Genomic DNA, 24764 nt, shown 5'->3' with positions numbered 1-24764 from the left:
ATTTGTTCTTTCTAAAACAAAATTAAAGTCCTGGCTGGTGTAGCTCAGTGGATTGAGCATGGGCCTGTGAACCAAAGGATTGTGGTTCGATTCCCAATTAGGGCACATGCCTAGGTTGCAGTCCAGTTCCCAGTGGGGGACACATGAGAAGCAACCATACATTGATGTTTCCCTCTCTCCTTCCCTTCTCCTCTAAAGATAAATAAATAAAATCTTTTAAAAAATACTTCATTTTCACCAATAATTAAAAAAAAATCTTCATTTGAAAATATGCATATTGATTTTGAGAGCGAGAGAAAAAGGGGGAGAGATAGAGAAACATCAATGTGAGAAACATCATTTGGTTGCCTCATGTATGTGCCCTGGCTGGGGAGCAAATCCAAAACCTAGTATATGCTCTGGCTGACAGTTGAACCCAAATGGAGGTATGTGCACTGTCCTGAGAGTTGAACCTGCAATCTTTCAGTTACAGGATGATGCTCCAACCAACTGATCCAAACTGGCCAGGGCAAGAATCTGTATTTTTAAGAGATTCTTATCTTAAAAAACGAATTTCCTTGATCAGCCATGTTTCACCCTGGCTGATGTGGCTCAGTGGATTGAGTGCTGGCCTTCGAACTGGAAAAAGGTTGCCAGTTCAAGTTTGATTGCCAGTCAAGGCACATGACTGGGTTGAGGGCCAGATCCTCAGTTGGGGGTGTGAGAAAGGAAACTGAAATATGTATCTCTCACACATCAATGTTTCTCTCCCTCTCTTCCTCCCTTTCCCTCTCTCAAAAAATAAATAAATAAATAAAATCTTTTTTAAAAAGGAAAAAGAAAATTAGCCATGTTTGGAAATCCCTGATCTAGGCTACCTCCTCTTCTAGGGCAGGGTTATATACCTACAAAGACAGTAGGGACTAGGTTGAGCCTGTTTCACATCTTTAATCCAGTCATAATTTCTGAGGTCTCATACCTCCCAAATGATTTATTTGTTAAGGTGGAGTCAATTTTGAAATAAAAGGAAATTTGTATTGCTAGTTTAAAGGGGTAAATGAATTGGGAACAATCACTCACACTTATGAAGAGATTCCTGACCTTTAAGATTGACACCATTTCTGCCGGTGATGATGAAGAACTTGAACACAGTTGAATTGCGGGTGTTGGTGAGGTAAGTCTTGAGGTCATAACTGTGTGTTAATCTGGATGATACATTGACAACCACCTGTCAGGAAACCAAAGGAGAGTCTATACCTAAGTTCTTACAGAATCTGGTTCCCTCCTTCTCACCCCTCAAAACTTACTTAACCAAAAGTGTCTGTTTCACACAAATTGCCCTTCTAGTGATCACATGTTTGAGAACCTCAAAATCTTATGGGAAAATAACATGTTTTTTCAAAAAGAAGGTCTTGTTCATTATTCCTTCTGACATATCTTCTCTTTGTATGACTCCCTATTAAAATGCCTTTGAAGACAATTGCAACTTGAGAAAGTTTTCTCTGTTTAGTTGCATATAATCTCAACCTTGTCTGAAACTTCAACTTCAAGATACTTTGCGTTCTCTCAATATACTTGTAATGTTCTGCTTTATATTGTAGGTATTTTTATACTTGTTATAAATTTCCTCCTGTTAGGCTCTAAGTTCTTTAACTTAGAATCTTAATTTATCCCTGTGTATCCTGTACTGTGCCTTGTATATAAGGCTAGTGCTTAATCATTAGAAAGAGAGGTGATGATGAGCCTTTCCCCCTCAGATATCTTCAATTTAAATGCAATATACACCTGGCCAGGTAGCTCAGTTGGTTGGAGTGTCACCTGATGTGCCAATATTGTGGTTTGATTCCTGGTCAGAGCACATACCAAATCAACCAATGAATACATATACCCCCCTACCCTACTTCCCCCCGCTCTAAAATCAATAAGTAAATAATTAAAAATAAATAAATAAATGCAGTATACTGTCCAGTTTCCTTGGTACTACCACATTTTAAAAAAATATTCAAGGGCCTTAAAACCAAGTTAGTTACATTAAGAGCTCAGTAAGGGCAGGAGTTTTGTCTTTCTCATCTTTGTATTTCCAGAGCCTAGCAGAATTGCTGACATATAAGAGGCCTCCTCAATGAGTGTCTGCTAGTTAGTGAATAATTAAATGAGGATTTTACAAAGTATACAAATTGGAGTGTAAATGATCTTTTTAATTTCTGACACCATCGCCCATTCCCTCTCTTGCATTTTGTGACACCTTGCATTTCTCCTTGGTTTTCTTTTTTTAAAAAAATATTTTATTGATTATGCTATTATAGATGTCCCATCCCCCCCTTTATTCCCCTCTGCCCTCTAATCCCTCTCACACCAGCATTTCGCCCCCCTGAGTTCATGTCAATGGGTCGTACATATAAGTTCTTTGGCTTCTCCATTTCCTATAGTATTCTTAACCTCCCCCTGTCTCTTTTGTACCTACCAATTATGCATCTTCTTCCCTGCACTTTTTTCCTCATTCTCCCTTCTTCCTCTCTCCTATCCATATCACATGGATAACCCTCCATGTCATCTCCATTTCTGTGATTCTGTTCAAGTTGTAGTTTTAGTTTTTGTTTTACATGCAATTGTTGATAGTTGAAGTTTATTGTCATTTTACTGTTCATATTTTTATAATCTTTTTCTTAAATAAGTCCCTTTAATGTTTCATATAATAAGGGCTTGATGGTGATGAACTCCTTTAACTTGACCTTATCTGAGAAGCACTTTATCTGCCCTTCCATTCCAAATGAAAGCTTTGCTGGATAGAGCAATCTTGGATGTAGGTCCTTGCCTTTCACGACTTGGAATACTTCTTTCCAGCCCCTTCTTGCTTTTAAGGTCTCTTTTGAGAAATCTGCTGACAATCTGATGGGAACTCCTTTATCTGTCTCTTTTTCTCTTGCTGCTTTTAAGATTCTCTCCTTATCTTTAATCTTGGCTAATGTAATTATGATGTGCTTTGGTGTGTTCCTCCTTGGGTCCAACTTCTTTGGGACTCTCAGAACTTCCTAGAACTCTGTTTTCTTTGCCAGATTGGGCAAGTTCCTCATTATGCTATCAAATAAGTTTTCAAGTTCTTGTTCTTCCTCTACTCCTTCTGGTACCCCTATGATTTGGATGTTGGAAAGTTTAAACTTGTCCTGGAGCCTCTCATTTTTTTGAAAAATTTTTTCTTCATTCTATTCTGGTTGAATGTTTATTTCTTCCTTCTGCTCCAAATCAATGATTTGAGTCCTGGTTTCCTTCCTGTCAGTGTTGGTTCCCTTTATTTCACTTTGCATAGCCTTCACTTTTCCCTCTAATTTGTGACCATATTCAACCAATTCTGTGAGCATCCTGATTACCAGTGTTTTGAAGTCTGCATCTGATAGGTTGGCTATCTCATCATCACTTAGTTGTATTTTTCCTAGAGCTTTGATCAGTTCCTTCATTTGGGCCATATTTTTTTTGTCTCAGTGTGCCTGTTATGTAGTAAGAGACAGAGCCTTAGGTATTCGCTAGGGCAGAGCAACCCACATTGCTGTGTTGTGGAGCTGTATGTGGGGGAGGGGTCCGAGAAAGAACAATGCCACTTTTTTGGCTCTTGGCTGTCATTCATTCAGTCACTTGCTCCACTACCCACAAGCAAACTGGGCCCTTCTGGTGCTGATTCCCAGGTGGGTGGATTTATGTACATTCTAGGACCCTGTGAGTCTCTTCAACAAACTCCTGTGAGACTGAAAGTTTCTCCTGCTGCTGCAATATCCACAGGTTTTTGTAGTCAGAGGTTTTAAGGCTTTATTTCCCCAAGCTGGAACCCTGGGTTGGGTGGTCTGTCTCACTCCCCAGTTGTTCCTCCTAGTTTATCCACATGCAAATGTGAGACCACCTGCTCTGCCAGCCATGGCCTTGCCTGCACTGATCCTCAAGCTGCCACCTTGCTGTGAGTGCTCTCTGCCCTGGTTGCCCATCTCCACCCCTCATACTGGTCTGAATAAATGTTTCTTTAACTCCTTGGTTGTCAGCCTTCCATACAATTCAATTTTCTGTCAGTTCTGTTTGTTTTTTGTTTTAAAATTTGTCATTGTCCTTGTGGTTGTGTGAGGAGGCACAGTGTATCTACCTATGCCTCCATCTTGGCCAGAAGTCTCTCCTTGGTTTTGTAGTACTTGGACCCTTCTCAATCTTTTTTTCTGGTTGTCCTCTCATTATCTCTGTCTTCAACATTCTTATCTGTTTTTTAAAAACATTTTATTTAAGTTCATTGATTTAAGAGAGAGAGAAACATTGCTTTGTTGTTCCACTTATTTATGCATTCATTGGTTGATCCTTGTATGTACCCTGACTGGAGATTGAACCCACAATAGTATAAGGATGACATTCTAACCAACTTGGTTCCCAGGCAGGGCTCTTAATCTGCTCTTCATACAAGTTCTTTTTTTGGATGTTAATAACTTTTCCCCTCTCTTTCCTTGTAAACTTATGCTAAAGCCACCCTGATTTATTTGTTGGTCTTCAAACATAACATACATATATTTTAAAAGATTTTATTTTTAGAGGGGGGGGAAAGAGGGAGAAAGAGGGAGAGAAACATCAGTGTGAAAGAGAAACATTAATCCATTGCTTCTCACACATACCCCACCTGGGGACTGAACCCAGTACCAAGGTATGTACCCTTGACTGGGAATCAAACTGGCAACTTCTCTGCAGGTTGATGTCCAACTAACTGAGCCACACCAGACAGGGGAAACAACATACACTTTTATGTGCCTTTGCACATCTATGTCTTTGGTCTAAAATGCCTTCTTGCGACTTTCTTGTCAAATAAATACCTCATCCTCAAGATTCAGTTTAATTGTTACCTCTGAAAACTTTAGGCTTAATTTCTAGACAGAATTAATGACTTTCTTCTGTATTCTAAGAGGATATCTGACATACCACTAGTAAAGCAGTGATCAATTAATTATGTTTTCATTATTTATGCAGTCTACATGTAATTATTTATGTCACCACTAGACTGTGAGCTCCTTAAAAGAATGCACCAGGGCCTTGGCTGGTGTAGCTCAGTGGATTGAGCATAGGCCTGCGAACCAAAGGATCATGGTTTGATTCCCAGTCAGGGCACATGCCTGGGTTGCAGGCCAGTTCCCAGCAGGGGATGTATGAGAGGCAACCATACATTGATATTTCTCTCCCTCTCTTCTTCCCTTCCCATCTGAAGATAAATAAAATCTTTTAAAAAAAAAAGAATGCACCAGATACTGTATAGCCATTTATTGGGCAATTTACTCATGAATAAAATACTTTACTTTGCAGGTTGTGGAGATTAAAAAGTGATAGTTGTACTGGATGTAAAATCAAAATTAAAAAATAGGTGCAAAGTGCCAAGCCCATAGTAGATGCTCAAAGAATGTTACATTTGAGGAATGAAAAGAGGAACCAACAAGTTCTTCCAGCACAGAGGAAGGATACTGTCTGTACCTGTATCTGAGGGAAAATTGAAAAGGCTTCATCGAGCCAACCTCTCCATTTGTTTACCCATTTCACATACTCAAGAATATCACTTCAGCAATTCTCCCTACTCCTTCATCAAATTTTTCTTCTTTACTGAATCATTACCAAGTCATTACTTCTCTGATTTTAAAAAATAATCAACAAAACAGACTTGGTTCCAACTTCTTGAAGAGCTGTCCTATTATCCACTGTCCCTAAGTCCTCTTTTCCAATTCTCCAATCACACTTTCACTCCTATCACTTTCACTGAAATTACTCATCAGTTTCCAGTCTCCATGTTCTAAAAATCCTCAGTCAAGATTCAGTTTTCAGCTTACTTGACCTATTGATAGCATTTGACGTGGTTGATCACTCCCTTCCTCTTCAAGTACTGTCTTCACTTGGCTTACAGGACACCAAAATCTTTGGGTTTTCCTCCTACTTCACTGGTCATTCTTCTAAGTCTCTCTTGTTGGTTCCTCCTCTTCTCTCAGCACTCTTTTTTTTTTTTTAAATATTTATTTATTTATTTTTAGAGGGGAAGGGAAGTAGAGGAAGAGAAACATCGATGTATGGTTGCTTCTCATGCATCTCCTGCTAGGAAATGGCCCCTGCCGGGAACTGGCCTACAACCCAGGCATGTGCCCTGACTGGGAATCGAATCGCCATTGTCTGGTTCGCAGGCCCGCACTCAATCCACTGAGCTACACCAGCCAGGGCTCTCAGCACTCTTAATATTAGAATGGCCCCAGAACTCAGTCCTTGGACCTTTTTTTTTGCTTATACTCATTCCCTTGGTGATCTAATGGCTTCACATGTCATTTCTATGCCAGTGACTCCCAGACTTTTATACACATCTACCTCATGTCCAATTTTTACATGTTCAGAGCTGACCTTCTTTCCAAAACTGTTCCACTTATAGTTTCCCCGTTTCATTTGATGGCAACTTTGACCTTTTAGTTGTCCAGTCAAAAATGTCAAATCATTCTTGACCACCTTAACGATATATATATATTATCAGTTCAACTGCTCATGACTTCCTCTACTACCACCCTGATCCACCATCATATGTCACCTAGGTTACTGCAATAATAACCTCCCAACCGGGTTCTCAACTTCTACCCTTGTTCCTACAGTTTAGTACCAACCAGTAGTCATAGTGATATAAATCAAGTCATTCTTCTGGTTAAGGATCCTAATAGTGTTTCCATTCATGTTCCAATAAAGCTTGTTGGCTATTTTTACCTCTGATATGTGAGTGTATTTCTTTTCTATATGCATATTCCCATATATAGAAATAGTTGCCCTTGTCTCTTTAACCTTGGTATCAGGTTTACCTCTCGATATGTTTTCACCAGCCCTGGGATGTCATGAAAGATTGTTGCTATTCCTGGTCTCCTGGCCACTCCTACCCCAGTGACAATGTCTGTCTGTAAAATATTGTCAGTGGAGATCATCCATATCCCGGGTTCACCTAGGAAAAGAGAAGAGCAAGCACCTGACTGCGGCCTTTTGTTACACATTGGTAGTCACTTTAACTTTACCCACTCCAAATCATTGGACCAGCCAAGCATCTGGATCTCTCCCCCGACGAGGAACATTCAACTTTGAAGATATCTTTGTTTTTTGAATGGCAGGATCCCTTTCACATATCATGCTAGCAGAATAAGAACCACCCTGCCCAGGCGGCTCAGCTGGAATGTTGTCCTGTACACCAAAAGGTTGTGGGTTCAATCCCTGGTCTAGGCATGTAAGGGAGGCAACCATTGCTGTTTCTCTTTATCTCAAATCAATAAACATCCTCAGGTGAGGATTTAAGTAAATGAATGAATGAATGAATAAGAACTACTTACTAACCTTCATAATCATAAAAGGTACTTAGTCCTCCTTAAAGAAAAACTCAGTTTACATGCGGATAACTCTCTGGTTAAACTTTGTTTAGACCCCGCTAAGGATAAATTCTGCTTTGAACTACCAATTGATACCAGCACAGACTGTAAGAAAGTGACAACTGGCAGGAGAAAGGATTCATTTTGGCTTAAATCACAAGGTGGCAGAGGAATGCCAAAGGTTAGGCTAGATTACTCATCCTGGCATGTGGCCCTTTTGGTTCTTCATCCAAAGTGGTATGGATTTGGGATGCCCAGAATATTCCAGAATGGAGACAGGAGGACAATCCTGACAAAGAGAGTAAAAGAGCCTTTGCCTCAATGACAGGAGATTAACGATCATGGCATTACTCTGTCAACATTAAAGCAGAGTTAGCTCACCAGCCCTGGATTACGTGTTAGTATAGGGCGCTTACAAGTCAATTACAGGTTTGGAGAACTTAGTCTGAATAGAGTTCCCTTTGTATCAAGTCCAAAATATATAGTTAATGTTAAAGTCAGGTCCAACATTAAATCACTTTCCCTAAACACATACATCCATAGTTCCCAGAGAGGATACGAAGCCAAAGCCTGCCTTACTTGGATGGATTATTTGTATGCGTACACCGTCAGTGTGTACCACTTAGAAATATGCTATATCTGTAAGTCCAAAGAATTAACATCATTTGTTAACTAAAGACTGATTTTTTTCTTTTTAAGATTTTATTTACAGAGGGGAAGAGTGGGAGAGAGGGAGAGAATCATCAATGTGTGGTTGCCTCTCATGTGCCCCCCACTGGGGACCTGGCCTGCAACCCACACATGAGCCCTGACTGGGAATCAAACCAGCGACCCTTTGTTTGCACGTTGGCACTCAATCCATTGAGCCACACCAGCCAGGGTGAAGGACTGATTTTCTTTTTTTTTTTTAAGATTTTATTTATTTATCTTAGAGGGGAAGGGAAGGAGAGAGAGAGAGGGAGAGAGAGAGAGAGAGAGAGAGAGAAAGAGAGAGAGAAATATCAATGTATGGTTGCCTCTCATGCATCCCCCACCAGGAACCAGGAACTGGCCTGCAACCCAGGCATGTGCCCTGACTGGGAATTGAACCACGATCGTGTGGTTTGCAGGCCTGCGCTCAATCCACTGAGCTACACCAGCCAGGGCAGGACTGATTTTCTTGAACTCAGTAGTACTTCTTAGATCTGAAATGCTCTTGTTCATCAAGAAAATAGGCTAAACCTTATTACAGTGATATATATAGGAGTTAGGCCTCCAATGGGCCTCACAAAACACTATACACAAAATTGGTTTTTAGAACAAAAGCCTTATTGTCCTTTCCTTCCTTTTTTTCATCCTTTACTTCAACTTAGTGTGTATCCTCCTTCAGAAATTGGAAATCGAAAAGGCACAGTACCCTACACTACATAGAGCTATGCATTTAATAAGCACTTAATAAATATGATGGTCTGCTATAATGACTGGCTATTGAGAGAAATGGGCATGAAAATAATAAAACATATAAAAACATTTTCTTTCTAAGAGAGGCCCTAAGATTTTAGATAATTTAGAAAAAAATCCTCCAAGGGATGAGTTGCTTTGTAATCCAGTCAGTTGGGTTAAGAAAGGGAAGGTATCCAGACCGTTTTGGTTGAGGAGGTGAGTACTGAAGCAGATGACATCTCCAACAAAGGTAACCTTGGTGTCTGGCTCAATGGCGTGCTCCACAGCTACAGGAATATAGTCCGCCATGCCTGGGTGCCGCCGATCCCAGAACCCCACAAGTGTCACTCCTCTGTTCACAGCCTGGGCCACGTAAGTGTAGTTCCTGTTCCCTGGTCCAATAAGCAGTAGGTCATCTCTGAAAGGAGACATGAAAGGCAGAAATTCTGAAAAGAGGCAATAGTTAGGAAAACAGTTGTGAGGGCAGATCCTCTTACAACACCTTATATTCAACAGCTCAGAAATTTGGAAGGAATTCTACAATGGGGTGTGAGCAACTAGGGGCCAGAGATTAGTCTATTACCTTCATATATATATAGTGCCCAGTAAGGCTTTTTTTTCAGCATGGCTTTTTAGAAATATGTATTTTATTGATTATGCTATTAGAGTTGTCCCATTCCCCCCCCCACTTTATTTCCCTCTGCCCTGTGTACCTCCTTCCACCCACATTCCCTTGCCTTTAGTTCATGTTCATGGGTCATCTATACAAGTTCTTTAGCTTCTACATTTCCCATACTATTCTTAATCTCCCCCTGCCTATCTTCTACTATCTATGCTACTTATTCTTTACCTTTTCCCCTCTCTCCCCACCCACTTCCTCACTGGTAACCCTCCATGTGATCGCCATTTCTGTGATTCTGTTCCTGTTCTGGTTTCTTTAGTTTGTTTTTGTTTCACATTCAGTTGTTGATAGTTGTGAGTTTACTGTCATTTTACTGTTCATATTTTTTATCATCTTTTTCTTAGCTAAGTCCCTTTAACATTTCATGTAATAAGGACTTGGTGATGATGAACTCCTTTAACTTGACCTTATCTGGGAAACACTTCATCTGCCCTTCCATTCTAAATGAAAGCTTTGCTGGATAGAGCAATCTTGGATGTAGGTCCTTGCCTTTCATGACTTCAAATATTTCTTTCCAGCTTCTTGTTGTCTGCAAGGTTTCTTTTAAGAAATCAGCTGGTAGTCCTATGGGAACTCCTTTGTAGATACCTGTCTCCTTTTCTCTTGCTGTTTTTAAGATTCTCTCTTTATCTTTAATCTTGGCTAATGTAATTATGATGTGCCTTGATGTGTTCCTCCTTGGGTCCAACTTCTTTGGGGCTCTCAGAGCTTCCTGGACTTCCTGGAACTCTCTTTGCCAGATTGGGCAAGTTCTTCATTATGCTCTCAAATAAGTTTTCAATTTCTTGCTCTTCCTCTTCCCCTTCTGGTACCCCTATGATTTGGATGTTGGAACATTTAAAGGTGTCCTGGAGGTTCCTAAGCCTCTCCTCATTTTTTAAAAATTCTTCTTTCTTCTTTCTGTTCTGGTCGAATGTTTCTTTCTTCCTTCTGGTCCACACCATTTATTTGAGTCTGGGTTTCCTTCCCATCACTGTTGGTTCCCTGTACATTTTCCTTTATTTCACTTGGCATAGCCTTCATTTTTTCCTCTAATTTGTGACCATATTCAACCAATTCTGTGAGCATGCTGATTGCCAGTGTTTTGAACAGTGCATCTTATAGGTTGGCTGTCTCTTTATCACTTAGTTGTATTTTGTCTGGAGCTTTGATCTGATCATTCATTTGGGCCATTTTTTTTTCTTCACACCTGTTACATAAAAGGGGCAGAGGCTTAGGTGTTCACCAGGGTGGGGCAACCCATGTAGCTGCATTGTGAAGCTGTATGTGGAGGAGGAGTCTAAGAGGGAACAATGGTGCTTACTCCACTCTGATGGTTTTCAGTCACTTGCCCCACTACCCACAAGCAAACTGGGCCCTTCTGGTGCTGATTCCCAGGTGAGTAGGTTTGTGCACATTCTCAGACTCTGTGGGTCTCTCCAGTGAACTCTCCTGTGAAGCTGGGACTTTCTTCTGCTGCCACCTCAACCCCCACAATCAGAGGTTTGAGGCTTTATTTCCCCACACTGGAACCCTCAGTTGAATGGTCTGTCTCTCACTCCCGAGTTGTTCCTCCCAGTTTATCTGCACGTGAATGTGGGACCACCCACTCCACCAGCCATCTTGCTGGGTCTGCCAGCCACCGCCCAGCCGCCCATCTCTGCCTCTCCTACCAGTCTGGGTGAATGTTTCTTCTTTAACTCCTTGGTTGTTGGACTTCCATACAGTTTGATTTTCTGTCATTTTTTGTTTTTAAATTTGTCATTGTAGTCATTCTTTTGGTAGTGTCAGGAGGCACAGTGTGTCTGCCTACGCCTCCATCTTGGCTGGAAGTCCCAGTATGGCTTTTTATAATACTCCAGTTAGCTCCCTATGAAACTTTGTGTGAACTAGAACTTGCCAGATTCAAAATATCCTGAACTTTTTTTCTTCATTGAACAACTAATACCACTCTGGTCTTTTTCCATCTTAATGAAAGAAACAACGATCAGATTCAAACAAAGTGCAGAACGTGAGAGCAATTTACTGGAGCTGCTATGTATCACTAGCCTACTCAGCAAGAATTTCTACCACAGTGTCAACACCATTCCTTTGACCGCCATACCTGTTTAGAGCCAGATAAAGCTGGGTATTGTGTGTGTGAAATTTCTCTCCGATGCTATTATAAAACTGAACAGTGAAGGTTAGAGACATGCCCAGGGGAAAGGCTGACAGCATCCTTCCTTGAGCTGTGTATAGCTTGGGTTGGCTGCTTACTCGAAGGTATGTCACAGGTGCCACCTGTGGGAGATAAAACTTACTGGTACAGAGAAGAGCGCACTGGAGAGGAGCTGTGACCATATTCTGAGACTTATGAGCAATGATAAAAACAGTGTTTCTCTTTTATAGGAAATAGCTCTTGATTTTAGATGACTTAAAACAGAGTGAAAAATACTACAGGAAATGGCTTTTAGTTATTAAAGCTGTGGGAATGTTAAGAGAAGCTGGAGCTTTTTGAGGAAAGGACTGCAATTCATCTATTTTGTGCAGAGTGCTCAATATTGTTAAATAATGGATCATTTATGAAGAATATTATAGCTCTGGCTGGTGTGGCTCAGTGGATTGAGCCTGTGAACTGAAAAGCTCCACTTCAGTTCTGGTCAGGGCACATCCTGGGTTATGGGCCAGGTCCCCAGTTCAGGGAGTGCAAGAGGCAACTGATTGATTACTTCCTTCATACATCAAAGTTTCTCTTCCTCTCTAATTTCCCACCTTACCCTCTCTGTAAAAATAGATAAATAAAATCTTTTTAAAAATATTATAGATTGTTTTTACACCATAAGAGATAAGCTATGATAACAGTAAGAGAAGTCCAGCTTTGAGTCCTAGCTTCATTTCATAGCTTCCTTTAGTCATTCTAGATTTTAGATTTCTTGTCAGTTTAATAAGGACAATAATGCCTATCTCATAGGGTTTTTGTGGTAGAAGAGATAATATACATAAAAGGACCAACATAAGAGTTTATTATAAATTTGTTTAACAGGCCACGTGGATATAAAAGGACTATATACAGTCTTTCAGGAAACAGGCAGGGAGCTAAGGAGGGCCAAGATGAGTCTAGGGCTTTGGTTGAGCATATTCCTGCGGGAGGAGGCCCTGTTGGGATGGCCCAGCAGCCCCATAAACTGGTCCAGCAAGTCCTGCAGGGGTCTGAGGCATGGGAACACCCACTGGGATTCCTCTGCCAGCAGCCCTGCTGATCCCTGAGCCCCCAGCAGCTTTTTGGGAGGAGGTCTCTCTACTGTCATTGAAACCACGTTTTCCCTTCAAAGCAGCACCAGACCTAGGACTCGCTTCTCTCTCTGCTTGTTTTCAGTTCTTTGGTTTGATCTTCCTGAATTCATCACAGTCACATAGGGTCAAATTCATACACTTGTTGAAAGCCTTGAAGGTGCCAACGACAATAGGACCTTATTGCAGGATGCACCTCATCCTGTAGTCGGTGTGCTGCAGCATCTTGCTGTTTTTGGTGGCAGTTCTGATGTGTATATTAGACTAACTTATCTCTGAGGAATCTTCTTCTTTTTTAAGATTTATTTACTTGTTTATTTTCAGAGAGAGGGGAAGGGAGGGAGAAAGAAAGAGAGAAACAACAAAGTGTGGTTGCCTCTCATGCATTCCCAACTGGGGACTGGGGGTTCAATTCCCAGTCAGGGAATTGGTTCACAGGATGGCACTCAATCCACTGAGCCACACCAGCCAGGGCTGAGGAATTTTCTAATTTTTTAAAAAGATTTTATTTATTCATTTTTATTTTTTATATATTTTTAAGATTTTATTTATTTATCATTAGAAGGGACAGGAAGGAGAGGAGAGAAATATCAATGTACAGTTGCTTCTCAAGTCCCCTGCTGGGAACTGGCCTGCAACCCAGGCATGTGCCCTGACTGGGAATCAAACTGCGATTGTGTGGTTCGCAGGCCCACGCTCAATCCACTGAGCTACACCAGCCAGGGCTATTTATTCATTTTTAGAGAGAGGGGAAGGGTAGGAGAGAGGGAGAGAAATATCAATATGTGGTTGCCTCTCATGTGCCCCCCACTGGGGACCTGGCCCACAACCCAGGCATGAGCCCTGACCAGGAATTGAACCTGCAACCCCCTGGTTGGCAAGGCATCACTTAATCCACTGAGTCACACCAGCCAGGGCTAATTCTAAAATTTTTTCTGAAAATTGCCAAATTTTAATAGCAACAATTCTACATTTCTCCTACACCAATTCTCTTGGCCAAATATGTCTTAAAGACAATCATACCAATTTGAGGTTAATGCCATGAACTCTAAAGTACACTTTAATTGATGGTTTAGAATGATGTCAATATTGTCCTCTTATAGTTTATTTTGGATTTCCAGATAAGTTTCCAGTTCTTAAAAAAGGAAATCTGATTCTTAAGGCCATGGTATTCCTTTTATTTATTAGTTTGTTCTGAGTAAGTCCTTGAACTCACCTGAACTGCAGTTATGGTTGTTTGGTTGACTCCAAAAGGTTCTATAGAAGTGACTTCCAACACAGCAGTACCTGCAATGGAACCAGCTTTCAGGAGCCCTTCACCGTCTTCTTCAATGACGGATGAATTAGGGAAACACTTGAGAACACGGGAACTCACAAAGGCGGCCCCTTCCCTAGGGAACAAACAGAGCAAGTGGTATCTCTTGGGGACTCTGACCAGAAAGGAAGGAGGAGAGGTTGCCAGGAACACTGTTAAAGGCTGTTCTCCGAGGAAACTGCTTGCCATTCTCCATATTGTGTGTTTATTTGTTCCTCAGTTAAAAGTCTGCCTGTGGATTACGCTTACCTTTTTAAAAAAAAAAAAACACGTTTTTTTTTAATTTTTAAAAATATTTTATTAATTTATTTTTAGAGAGAGGGGAAGGGAAGGAGAAAGAGAGGGAGAGAAACATCAGTATGTGGTTGCCTCTCATGTGTCCCCTACTGGGGACCTGGCCTGCAACCCAGGCATGTGCCCTGACTGGGAATCGAACCAGTGACCCTTTGCTTCACAGGCCCACACTCAATCCACTGAGCTACACCAGCCAGGGCTAAAAAAAACTTTTTAAATTCATTGATTTCAGAGAGAGTGGAAAAGTGGGGAGAGAGAGGAACTTCAATCTACTGTTCCACCTATTCATTCACTTACCAGTTTATTCTTGTATATGCCCTGAATGGGGACTGAACCCACAACCTTGGAGTATCAGGGATGGCACTCTAACCACCTGAGCTACTTGGCCAGAGCCTATGCTTATCTTTAAAAAATCAAATCCTATTATATGTTTATCACTAAAAATTATCTGGTATCCCTAAAAATTACCTGGCTGGTATGGCTTAGTTGTTTGGCCTGTGAACCAAAGGGTGGCTGGTTCAATTCCCAGTCAGGGCACGGGCCTAGGTGGTGGGCCAGGCTCCCAGTAGGAGGTGCATGAGAGGAACCACACATTGATGTTTCTCTCCCTCTCTTTCTCCCTCCCTTCCCCTTTCTCTGAAAATAAAATAAAATGTTTTTAAAAATTATTTGGCTAAAAGAATTAAAACAGGATTTAAATACTTGTACATGAATGTTCATAGCAGCACTCTTCACAATAGCCAAAATGTGAAAACAACCAAAATGTCCATCAATGGATGAATGGATAAACAAAATGTTATATCCATACAATGGAATTTTATTTACTCATAAAAAGAATAAAGTACTGATACATGCTATAACATGGAAGAACCCTGAAAACATTATGTTAACTGAAAGCAGCCAACACAAAAGGTCACCTACTGCATGATTCCATTGATATGAGATACACAGAACAGTTAAATTCATAGAGACAGCTGATTAGTGGTTGCCCGGGGCTGAGACAAGGGGAGCTGGAGAGTGACTACTTAATGGGTTTGGTATCCCATTTTGTGGTAATGAAAATGTTTTGGAACTAGACATAGATGATGGTCGCACAATTTTGTGAATGTATTAAATGCCACTGAATTGTACACTTTATTTTATTTTTGTGGAGGGTCTTCCAGTAAGGGCTGGAAGTCTTTACTGGAAGACCTACTAGACAAATTTAGAAAGAGCTGTAAGTGCTTGAATTGTACACTTTAAAATGGTTAATTGTATGTTATGTGAATTTTACCTGAACCAAAAAAAAAATTATTTGTGGGTGAGAAAAATCACCTGGAAGGCAAGAGTCTGTTCCATGTGCAATGTTTTACTGAGAGTGAAGTTAGAACCTGGCCTCTCCTTCTTCTCCATTATCCTTACCTGTTGGTATGAAGTTTGAGTTGAGAGTTCATGGACATTAGAATTTGCTTGGGTTGGCACTCTGGATAGAAAAGATGGAGTTTTTCGAACACCTATAATGAGAAAATAATTTTTTCTCATTTCTGGAAAAGACAAATGATGACCTTTACTCACATGTGGACAACTATAAATCAACTGTTTGCCTAAAATCAATTTAGCCTAATGTTCAATACTCATTTTCAAATGAGTCAGGAACTTAAAACATTATCTAGTTATCCTAGAATATATAACCCAATATTAGCCCTGCTTCAAGTTACCCTTATTACATCCTCTGTATTACTTAAATGTAAGGAGTAAAATAATTTTGAAAATTTCTAATTTTAGCTCCTATAACCTAAAAATTTTTTGAGAAAAAAGATCCTATAATATTAAATTAACAAGGGACACTATTCAGGTCTTCCATCCAGTAAAGTGTTCTTTCCTCTATGTCCCACTGCGTCAGAGCACCAAAACCAAAATGAAGGAGGGAAAAAAAACAACACAGAAGAAATCAGCCCCATATTCAGAAAGAGAGAAGTTTATTTGCCCCCAAGAAATGATAAATTTTTCTTTTTAATTCTCAAAATAGTAGAGCTACTTAACTTTCAGCTTGACAACACCTAGGAAATTTTTCATACTCTACACCTTACTGGAAGTAAGGATTACATTCCATTCTACCTACCAATATAACTCAGTGGGCTGTATCATAATATTTATGTTAGGCAGAATAAGTTACAAATTAATCTCCCTTTAGTTATTATGGTGCTCATATCCTGTGCTCCTTATGTGGAAACTAGAGGAGTGCATGTACTATAGTTTCTAATGCCAATGCTATGTGGAGGCAATTAGCAGAAATGACAAAGATCTAGAAACTATAAACCTGATCTAGGTATCCAGCAATTTCTCTATGTCTATTCAGACAAAGCCCTCCCTGGATGACAAGCAATTATAACCTTTTTCTCCTTGATATACAAAAATGAGATTTAGGTTTGGGTCCTTACCAGGATCTGAACTTCATCAGATAGTTCCAACAAATTCCCCTCAAACTGCCCAGAGGAACTGTTCATACTGCGGACAGTGACTTTGATACTGGTCCGACCAGCTGCTTTTGTGTGGACAACCATGGCAAAGTTATTTTCTACTGGGGGCTGTAGAAACACCTAGACAGTGAGGGCATAGATTAAGGAAATTTATGAATAAACATTGTGTCCATCTCTCTTTTTCATAACAATAAGGAAAATGTGTATTGGAAGTAGCTCTCTAGAACTAGAGTACCAGGGCTTATTTTCCCAATTACTTCCTTTCATATTCTTAGCAACGTAGTCACCCCTAGAAAAACCTCTCTTTACAGCACTCAGATATTTCTGGCATGCCTCTCCAAGATTCTTCAGTTATCTCAAAGTCAATTCATTGACAGGAAAAGAATAGAAATGGAGAAAGGGGTTTGTAAAATGGGTTCAGACAGCCCTGGCTGGTGTAGCTCAGTGGATTGAGCATGAGCCTGTGAAGCAAAGGGTCACTGGTTCGATTCCCAGTCAGGGCACATGCCTGGGTTGCAGGCCAGGTCCCCAGTAGGGGACATATGAGAGGCAATCACACAATGATGTTTCTCTCCCTCTCTTTCTCCTTCCCTTCCCCTCTCTCTAAAAATAAATAAATAAAATATTTTTAAAAAATGTGTTCAGACAGTAGAACTTGAGATGAGAGAGAAGTGAGGCAATCTTCTTCTGGAGTTCAGTGGTACCAAGAAGGGAAGAAGACAAGAAAGGGAAGCTTCTATTGAAAATTATGCTAAAACTGGCTAACTATCTCCCCACTTGCTTCACCAGACTGAAAAAAAAACCTAGACTAGATCTCGACAGATTTCTGGAGTAGAGAAGGCAGGGCTACCACTAACACAAATGTTGAAATGCACACTTTTTCATATGTATTGCACGTCCTATCTCCCATGACTTCTTGTTTGTCCAGAGCCCTCAAGGTCTTCTTATAGCTCTCTTGACTCACATAGTGCCCTAAGTTCCAAAATCACTATTCCCTTCTCCCCTACATAAAAATTCCCATTTTCTTTGTGGAAAATATTAGCAGATTCCGATCAGTTGTCTGGAAGAGAATCTTATGCTAAAAAATGGGGTTTATAATTGTTTAATCCGAGTGAATAAATGGTGACATCACAGTATTGGAAATCTACCTAGTGGTGCATTAGAGACCTTGCTATAGCCTATTCCTTTCATATATATATATGAAACAATATATATATAGTTTTTTTAGAGAGAGGGGAAAGAGAGGGAGAGAAACATCAACGTGTGATTGCCCCTTACGTGCCCCCTACTGGGGATGTGGCCTGCAACCCAGGCATGTGCCCTGACTGGGAATCAAACTGCTGGTGACCCTTTGGTTTGCAGGCTGGCACTCAATCCACTGAGCCACAACAGCCAGGGCTATCACTTATTTCATAAACAGTTTGCCTATGCAGGTCTGAAGCAGAAGAAATTTTTGTATTCCTCTATTAATTTCTTCTCCTAGAGGAAAGAGTGATGCTTTAGATAAGAAAATTGGGGAAAAGGAGGTATGGAACTGATGCTAAGGTCTAGGCTGTCCCCTGCTTTCACACAATTTTTATTTGGTCTTCAAGAAAAAAAAGCAAATCCCTCTGCAGAACTTTACAAACTAAGTACAGTTCAATCTCTCCTCAGTTCCAAGTATACCCAGTCTTTGGGCAGCCTATGACAGATAGACCCAACCAGCAAAATGTCCCTAGATTATAGACCTAGGATATTTTTAGAAAGATTACAAATAGATATTTTACTTTTCCCATACCCTGCTCTTTTTGTTTTAGCTGGCTCCACAAATACCCTAATTCTAGCTTCTGTAAATGCTTCATTCTCTTCCAAGCTCTAACTCTAATTCTTTGTATTCATGGGCACTGAATTGTGACCTGCTGGTACCTCAACCCCAGGTTCCTTCTTCCTAAGGTAAAGCCCAGACCTAGGTGGCTGCCACTGTCCCAAGGCCACCTTGGGTGGGTTTCATCCAACTGACGATCAGGTAAAGTTTGTCTGTAGCATCCACTTTTCTTTCTCAAGTTTCAGAGTAAGGTTTCAATATGTGTATTAAGACATCAAAACTATTTTCATAAACACAGAGACTTAGGTCACATTGTAGATTTCCTCCATGCTCATCCTGAGGGCTTCAGCCATCCCAGATGCAGGATGTGCAGAATTAGGAGGAGCCAGCACCACCAATGGGAAACATGGAGAAGCAGTTTAATTAATCATCCCTCTTACATTTGTTATTGATAGAAGGCATTCAGTCTGGAATCAGCTGCCAATTGGTGGCCCATACCAGCCACATGGCACCCACTGCACCCCACATGCTTACAGTAGGAATTCAGCTCTGGGTGGAATGCCCAGGAATGCCCAGGAATGTGCTCGGCACCCACTTTTTGTACTGTTAATGTCAACTACCCATAATACAGCACAAACATGATTGTTACTATAATTGTGTCTACTATTGTTACTATAATTGTGTTAAAAAGATTATGTTAAAACAGAATTATCTTCTGGAGAGCAGGCCCCTTGTGGTACAGGCTTCCCTTGCTAGGTGAGTGTTCTAGGAACCCGTCTGTATCAGTGGACCAGCTGGCGTTGTGAGAGGCTGTGTTCGGCTTTAGTGCATTTTTTTTAAAGACTCTTTCATTGTGTTTGCCTATTTCATGATGGGCGATTTACAAGTATACTTTCCCACACTGCGCTGAGTGTTTAGCAGTTTTTGATAAAAAACAGCATGACCCCTATGTCCATCCTCTCTATTCAACCAGTCTCGCTGTGAGCAACTATTTTTGTTTCCCTGGATGAAAAAAGTTGTCAAAGAGAAACATTCTGCCAATATGGAAGAGGGGAAACAAAAAATGGCAGAAGCACTTAAAGGCATCAAATCAATGAGTTTTAAAACTATTTTGAGCAATGGAGAAAATGTCTTGATAGGCATATTATATCAAATGGAGAGGAGTTTGAAGTTTAAATATGTAAGGACAAAAACACAATTTTTAAATAAATAAATTCCATATTTTGGGGGTCCCCTATCATACTTTATATTAATAATGTGTTACTTATATAACATGGTCATCTGCTTACAAATGCAACAACAAATACAATATTAAGGAAATCATTGCTTTCAAGAGCTCTTTCTAGCAAAGTATACTAAGAATTATATAACATTATGTGAGTACTCAAATTTGGATTTTTCATGAGTTACAGTTTTCCGGCATTCATGGAACAATAGGAAAAGGAGATAAGTAATAATATTATGTAGTTTAGAAAGTGAGTCAGTCCAAAACTTTTGATGAAATAAACTTAAGACTCCTAAGATAATGTAATCAATAGATAAATTCATACCTCTGCATGCCTGGGTACTAGATCCAGTACCTCTCTTTTGCTCACGGACCAGTGGAATGTGAGCCCAGGGTTGGCATTGCTAAAAGAGAAAGGGGTCTGGGTACTGCTCACTCCCATGACATAAACTGGCATCTGAAAAGGAAAAAGTGATTTTGCGCTGTATATCTTGCCCAACTGGCATTATCAAGATAATGAACCCAGAACAGGGTCATCATACTGACCTCAGTAGCTGTGATGAGTCGAGTTGCAGCTGCAAGGATCCTAACAGACCTTAGCTGAACAACCTCAATCTGCACTTCATCCTGCTCAACAGGGTGGAGAACCAGTTTAGACTGAGAGGGGGTGTCTGTGAGGTGGACAGAGATGCTTGTGATAACTAGTTGGTTTGCTGTCATTTGGGCATTCGGCAACAACAAAACATGACTTAGTATGTTTTTGCTCTTTAAACAACCACTTAGGATAGGGATTATGTCTTATAACAATGCCAAGTACTCTGTGGGTTTTTCACTACAGATCACATATTTCCCATGCCTGGTTAAAAGCATGACAGATAAGGGGACTAAAAGGATTTTTCCTCATTGTTATTTCCTCCCCCACCTCCCAGTATGGTTTCCAGATGAAGTAGAAGCAGAGCAGAACAAAGAACCAATACCTGGGAAAACACAATAACTTTGCCAGTATCTTCATTCACTGTCTGGATGGTGCCATGGACCACAGCTGTGCCAACCACCTTCCCTGTAACTTGCCCCCTCCTATTCACAACAGCCACGGTCTGATTACTGATGGAGAAGTGAATGATAGATTGGGGCTGGGGGCCACCTTCAGACATTACCTGGAATGTAAACATACCAGTGAATGCCTGAACCATGGGGAGAAGTCACATCTCTGTTCTGAACATTTTGTTCAAACAACTTGCTTCTTCATCTTCTCCCACTGCCCAATATCCCACATCAACTCAAATGCAGAAAAAATGGAAGTGCTGCACATGATCTATAGAGTTCTAAGAAGTAGTTCATTATGGAACTGGGAAAATACCGTATTTTGCTGTGTATTAATAATGCACACTTTTTTTTGCCCACATCTTTTAGAGAAAAATAAGGATGCACATTATACGTGGGTATAATGTTTACATAGTGTGGGTAATATGATGGGTATGTATAATGTGCACAAAACGTGGGTGCGCATTATACATAGCAAAATATGGTACAGATGTTCTTTATCAGACCCTATTGTGTTTGGCTGGGAGTACACAGGAGGATGCCAACAGGAAGAGGTGTGTGTGTGTATGTGTGTTGGGGTGGGCAGAGATGGGATGAGGAGAAAGGGTAAATCTTATTTTTCTGTCTTTAAGATCACCTGCATCATGTTAGTTGGAATCAGCGTCATTTTCTCTGGAACAAGTTTGAATGGAGGAAACACCTTGATGGAGAAAACCGAAAGGACTACAGTGACTAACTAGAGTCAATTTCACAACAAATGATCATGCAGCTTATTTTAACGGAAAATCCTAATTATGTACAATAAAGTTATATACAAAGACATGTACTATTTACAAATACAACTTTTATTTATATAGCAAACATTATAAATTACTTGAGTGAAAATGCTTAAATTAGTCATTACATATCCACTCACTGGAATGAAGTGTCCATTAAAATTATGTTTACAATTATCTTCCTTTTTAGTGTTTTTTTTCACACATACATCAAAGTAGAGAAAACAGTATAAAGAATTCTCAGGTAGCTATTACCCAGCTTCAACAATTATCAACACGTGGCTAAAAATTAGCTTTTAAGCACGTAAGAAAATACTTCTGATAGATGATTAAGAAGAAAAAAAGCAGCATGATTCATTCACATTACAAAAAGTATGGGGGAAAAGTTAAGAAATACACTGAAATCTTACAAATGATTGGCTCTAAGTAGTGGAATTATAGGTGATTTTCATTCTGCATCATTATATTTTTGTGCTTTCCAATTTCTACAAGAAGTGTATTACTTTTATACAGGAAAAAAAAACCGAAACAAATCACATATTGTTGCCAAAGTTAGACAAATATAATTTTTTCAGTCAAATAATTTTCAACTTGTACAAACTAAACAAAGAAAGATAAATAATGCTAAATAAGATGAAGTACAATTTTGGATTAGATAATTTCTTACTTCAATTTGCCGAGGGGCCGATGTGAACTTTTGCCCCATCCTGTCCCTAGCAATAGCCACAAGTGTGGTTTGCCCAATAGTGACAGCACGAAGGACATAGTTTTCAGAGTATTTGTCCTGTTCCTCCATTAGCCTGCAAAGATCCATGTATTTTCAGATAAGAAAGGTTTGGGTTTCTTTGTTTTTAAATTAAAAAAGGTTTATTGGTTTAGAGAGGAAGAAGGGAGAGAGCAAGAGCCAAGAGAGAGCGAGCGAGTGAAATGAGAGAGAAACACTGATCAGCCACCTTTCATATGTGCCCTGACCAGGGATTGAACCTACAACCTGGGTATGTGCCCTAACCAGGAACAGAACCCCCAATCTTTTGGTGTATTGGATGATGCTCCAGGCAATTGAGCCACACTGGCCAGGGTGAGAAAGACTTGATTTTAACTGGTCAGTTATGCATCTTTCTAAGATGCTTAACACTTTTCTGCTCATTTTAACACTAATTAGAAGGATCTGCCAGAAAATAAATTTCCAGAGTGAAGACACAGTTCATGGCAATGGCAGGAATGTCTTAAAGGGCAAAAAACTTGTTCTAAGGCTCCAAAGAAATAAGGGCAATATAAATAGAGACTGGAAAAATTACAAATATTAAACTGCCTTAGAATTCCTGTAATTCCCCTTTTGCAGAGGGGAATACCAATGCCTCTGCTTCTAAATAGATTTTTGAAGGTCCTTGAGCTAGAAGCACCCTTAAAGGAATCATCTCGAGATGATTCTGGAGAGAAGTTTCATAAATGGAAATATTAATGAGACTCATGATTTTAGTCCCAAAACAAGACATCTGATTATCTGGAAGGGGTATTTTGTAGAAAGCTGAACACGGGAGAAGAGTAAGGGCCGAAAGGTACTGTGACAAAAAAGGGAAAGAGGAAAATCTCAAATAACCCAAGCAAGAGCCCACCATGTTACTGGGAGGTAGACTAGCAGGGTGTTAAGCCGAGGGAGAAGGAAGTGTTGAAATGGCACTCACGTCAGGGTGACAATCGAAGACGCCAACTGCAGTTGGAGCTCCATGTTTCTGAAGTATTTATTTCGGAATGGGCATTTGGAAGAGCCAAGAACCCTCACAGTTACTAACACAGTTTTACCTATTTCAACCTAGTAGTTTAAAAAAAAGTAATTTTAGTGCTGGTGTCTCATTCACCAAGGACAGCCTAACTCTTAGAGGGTGGTAAAATTCCTTTAAAAATATTTTATTTATTTATTTTTAGAGAGGGAAAGGGAGGGAGAAAGAGAGAGAGGGAAACGTCAAGGTTTGGTTGCCTCTCACAAGCACCCTACTGGGGACCTGGCCCACAGGCCAGGCATGTGTCCTGACGGAATCAAACCAGCAACCCTTTGACTCGCGGGCAGGCACTCAATCCACTGAGCCACACCAGCCAAGGCGAGGGTGGTAAACTTTTTTGTTCATGCTAAATGTTCCTGGTCAGTCTTTGTTCAAACAAGACTAATGTACTGTATTTATCTGTATGATATTTCATGTTGGAAAGTTGTTCTTTAAGGACAGGTATTTCCCATAGCATTACCAAAGGTCCTGGTATCCACATGCAGTGTATACACACAGTAGTTGAGCAAAAATTATATTAAGTGATGCTAGAGAGAGAAGAAGCAGCCTGTTTAATTTATGAGATAAAACACGTATCTCTCACCTTATCGATCAGATCAAGCTCCAGCTCCTGTATGTCTGACACCCTGAGGTGGGCCACTGCTGGACTCAAGAAACCCAAGCACAGATCATAGACCTCCAATGTGAGAAATCCAGAATGTACTGGAACTAACTAGAAAGAAGAAGACGGTAGATAGGTAAAGAAGAAAACATGCTCTCAGCATAGTCATGGCAACTATTTTCATCCAAAGTGGGAAATATAATATTCTACTTCCTTCCTGATGGATACTTTGGGAAGTCACATTAAATGTTTCAGGCATAACACAATATAGACCCTTAATGTGATATTTCAGTTAATGGCAAAATGTGTACCTTTAATAATTAACTGATAAAGAGCAGAATTTAAGGTGATTGAATTCAAGCAAAATCCAGCATACATGTCCAAGCTCTTAATTATAAAACAGGGAAAGGACTTCATGAGGAAGTCAAGTTCAGGGGAGGGAGGTGGGTGGAGGTGGAAGGGGGGATGGGGGGCATAAATGATGATGGAAAAAAGAAAAATAAAACAAAAATCAAGTTCATTTATGTGCAGTTGTGAGTAAGGGAGAAAGGACTGGGCACACAGATACTTTGTTTTTTCTTCTTGGAGCACAGTTCCTGCACAACCGTGTGTTTTCACACCTGGCCTGCACCTAGTGCCTTAGCCTCCCCTTCTAAAGACAAACAGCCTAACTCAAGTTAAAGTCCTTTGAGCTCTGAGAAGGGAAGGGATTTATAAGCATATGTTAATGTAAGGTATTACTTTTATT

At 40.2% G+C, this 24764-nt stretch overlaps 1 protein-coding gene and 1 non-coding gene across 2 annotated transcripts in view; both read right to left on the bottom strand.

Moving 5' to 3' along the window:
- Positions 1-24764, bottom strand: part of NUP210L (nucleoporin 210 like) — a 121338-nt gene that overhangs the window by 19645 nt on the left and 76929 nt on the right. The window contains exons 21-34 of the mRNA XM_037050703.1: positions 23999-24127; positions 23320-23447; positions 22302-22434; positions 21496-21558; positions 20792-20971; positions 20361-20441; positions 20140-20271; positions 16747-16905; positions 15728-15819; positions 13934-14108; positions 11552-11727; positions 8987-9204; positions 6813-6949; positions 1081-1207 (exon numbers count right to left, since the gene is read on the bottom strand). Of these exons, the coding sequence (XP_036906598.1) occupies positions 1081-1207; positions 6813-6949; positions 8987-9204; positions 11552-11727; positions 13934-14108; positions 15728-15819; positions 16747-16905; positions 20140-20271; positions 20361-20441; positions 20792-20971; positions 21496-21558; positions 22302-22434; positions 23320-23447; positions 23999-24127 (1930 nt within the window). The remainder of the gene's footprint in view (positions 1-1080; positions 1208-6812; positions 6950-8986; positions 9205-11551; positions 11728-13933; positions 14109-15727; positions 15820-16746; positions 16906-20139; positions 20272-20360; positions 20442-20791; positions 20972-21495; positions 21559-22301; positions 22435-23319; positions 23448-23998; positions 24128-24764) is intronic.
- LOC118990240 (U7 small nuclear RNA) lies at positions 15477-15552 on the bottom strand. Its single transcript, XR_005067186.1, has one exon. It is a non-coding gene; the product is annotated as a U7 small nuclear RNA (small nuclear RNA).

Source organism: Sturnira hondurensis, unplaced genomic scaffold (assembly GCF_014824575.4).
Source record: "Sturnira hondurensis isolate 20B ecotype Veracruz unplaced genomic scaffold, ASM1482457v3 Scaffold0006829, whole genome shotgun sequence".
In the NCBI taxonomy this organism is placed as follows: domain Eukaryota; kingdom Metazoa; phylum Chordata; class Mammalia; order Chiroptera; family Phyllostomidae; genus Sturnira; species Sturnira hondurensis.
This window is presented reverse-complemented; position numbering and strand designations above follow the sequence as displayed.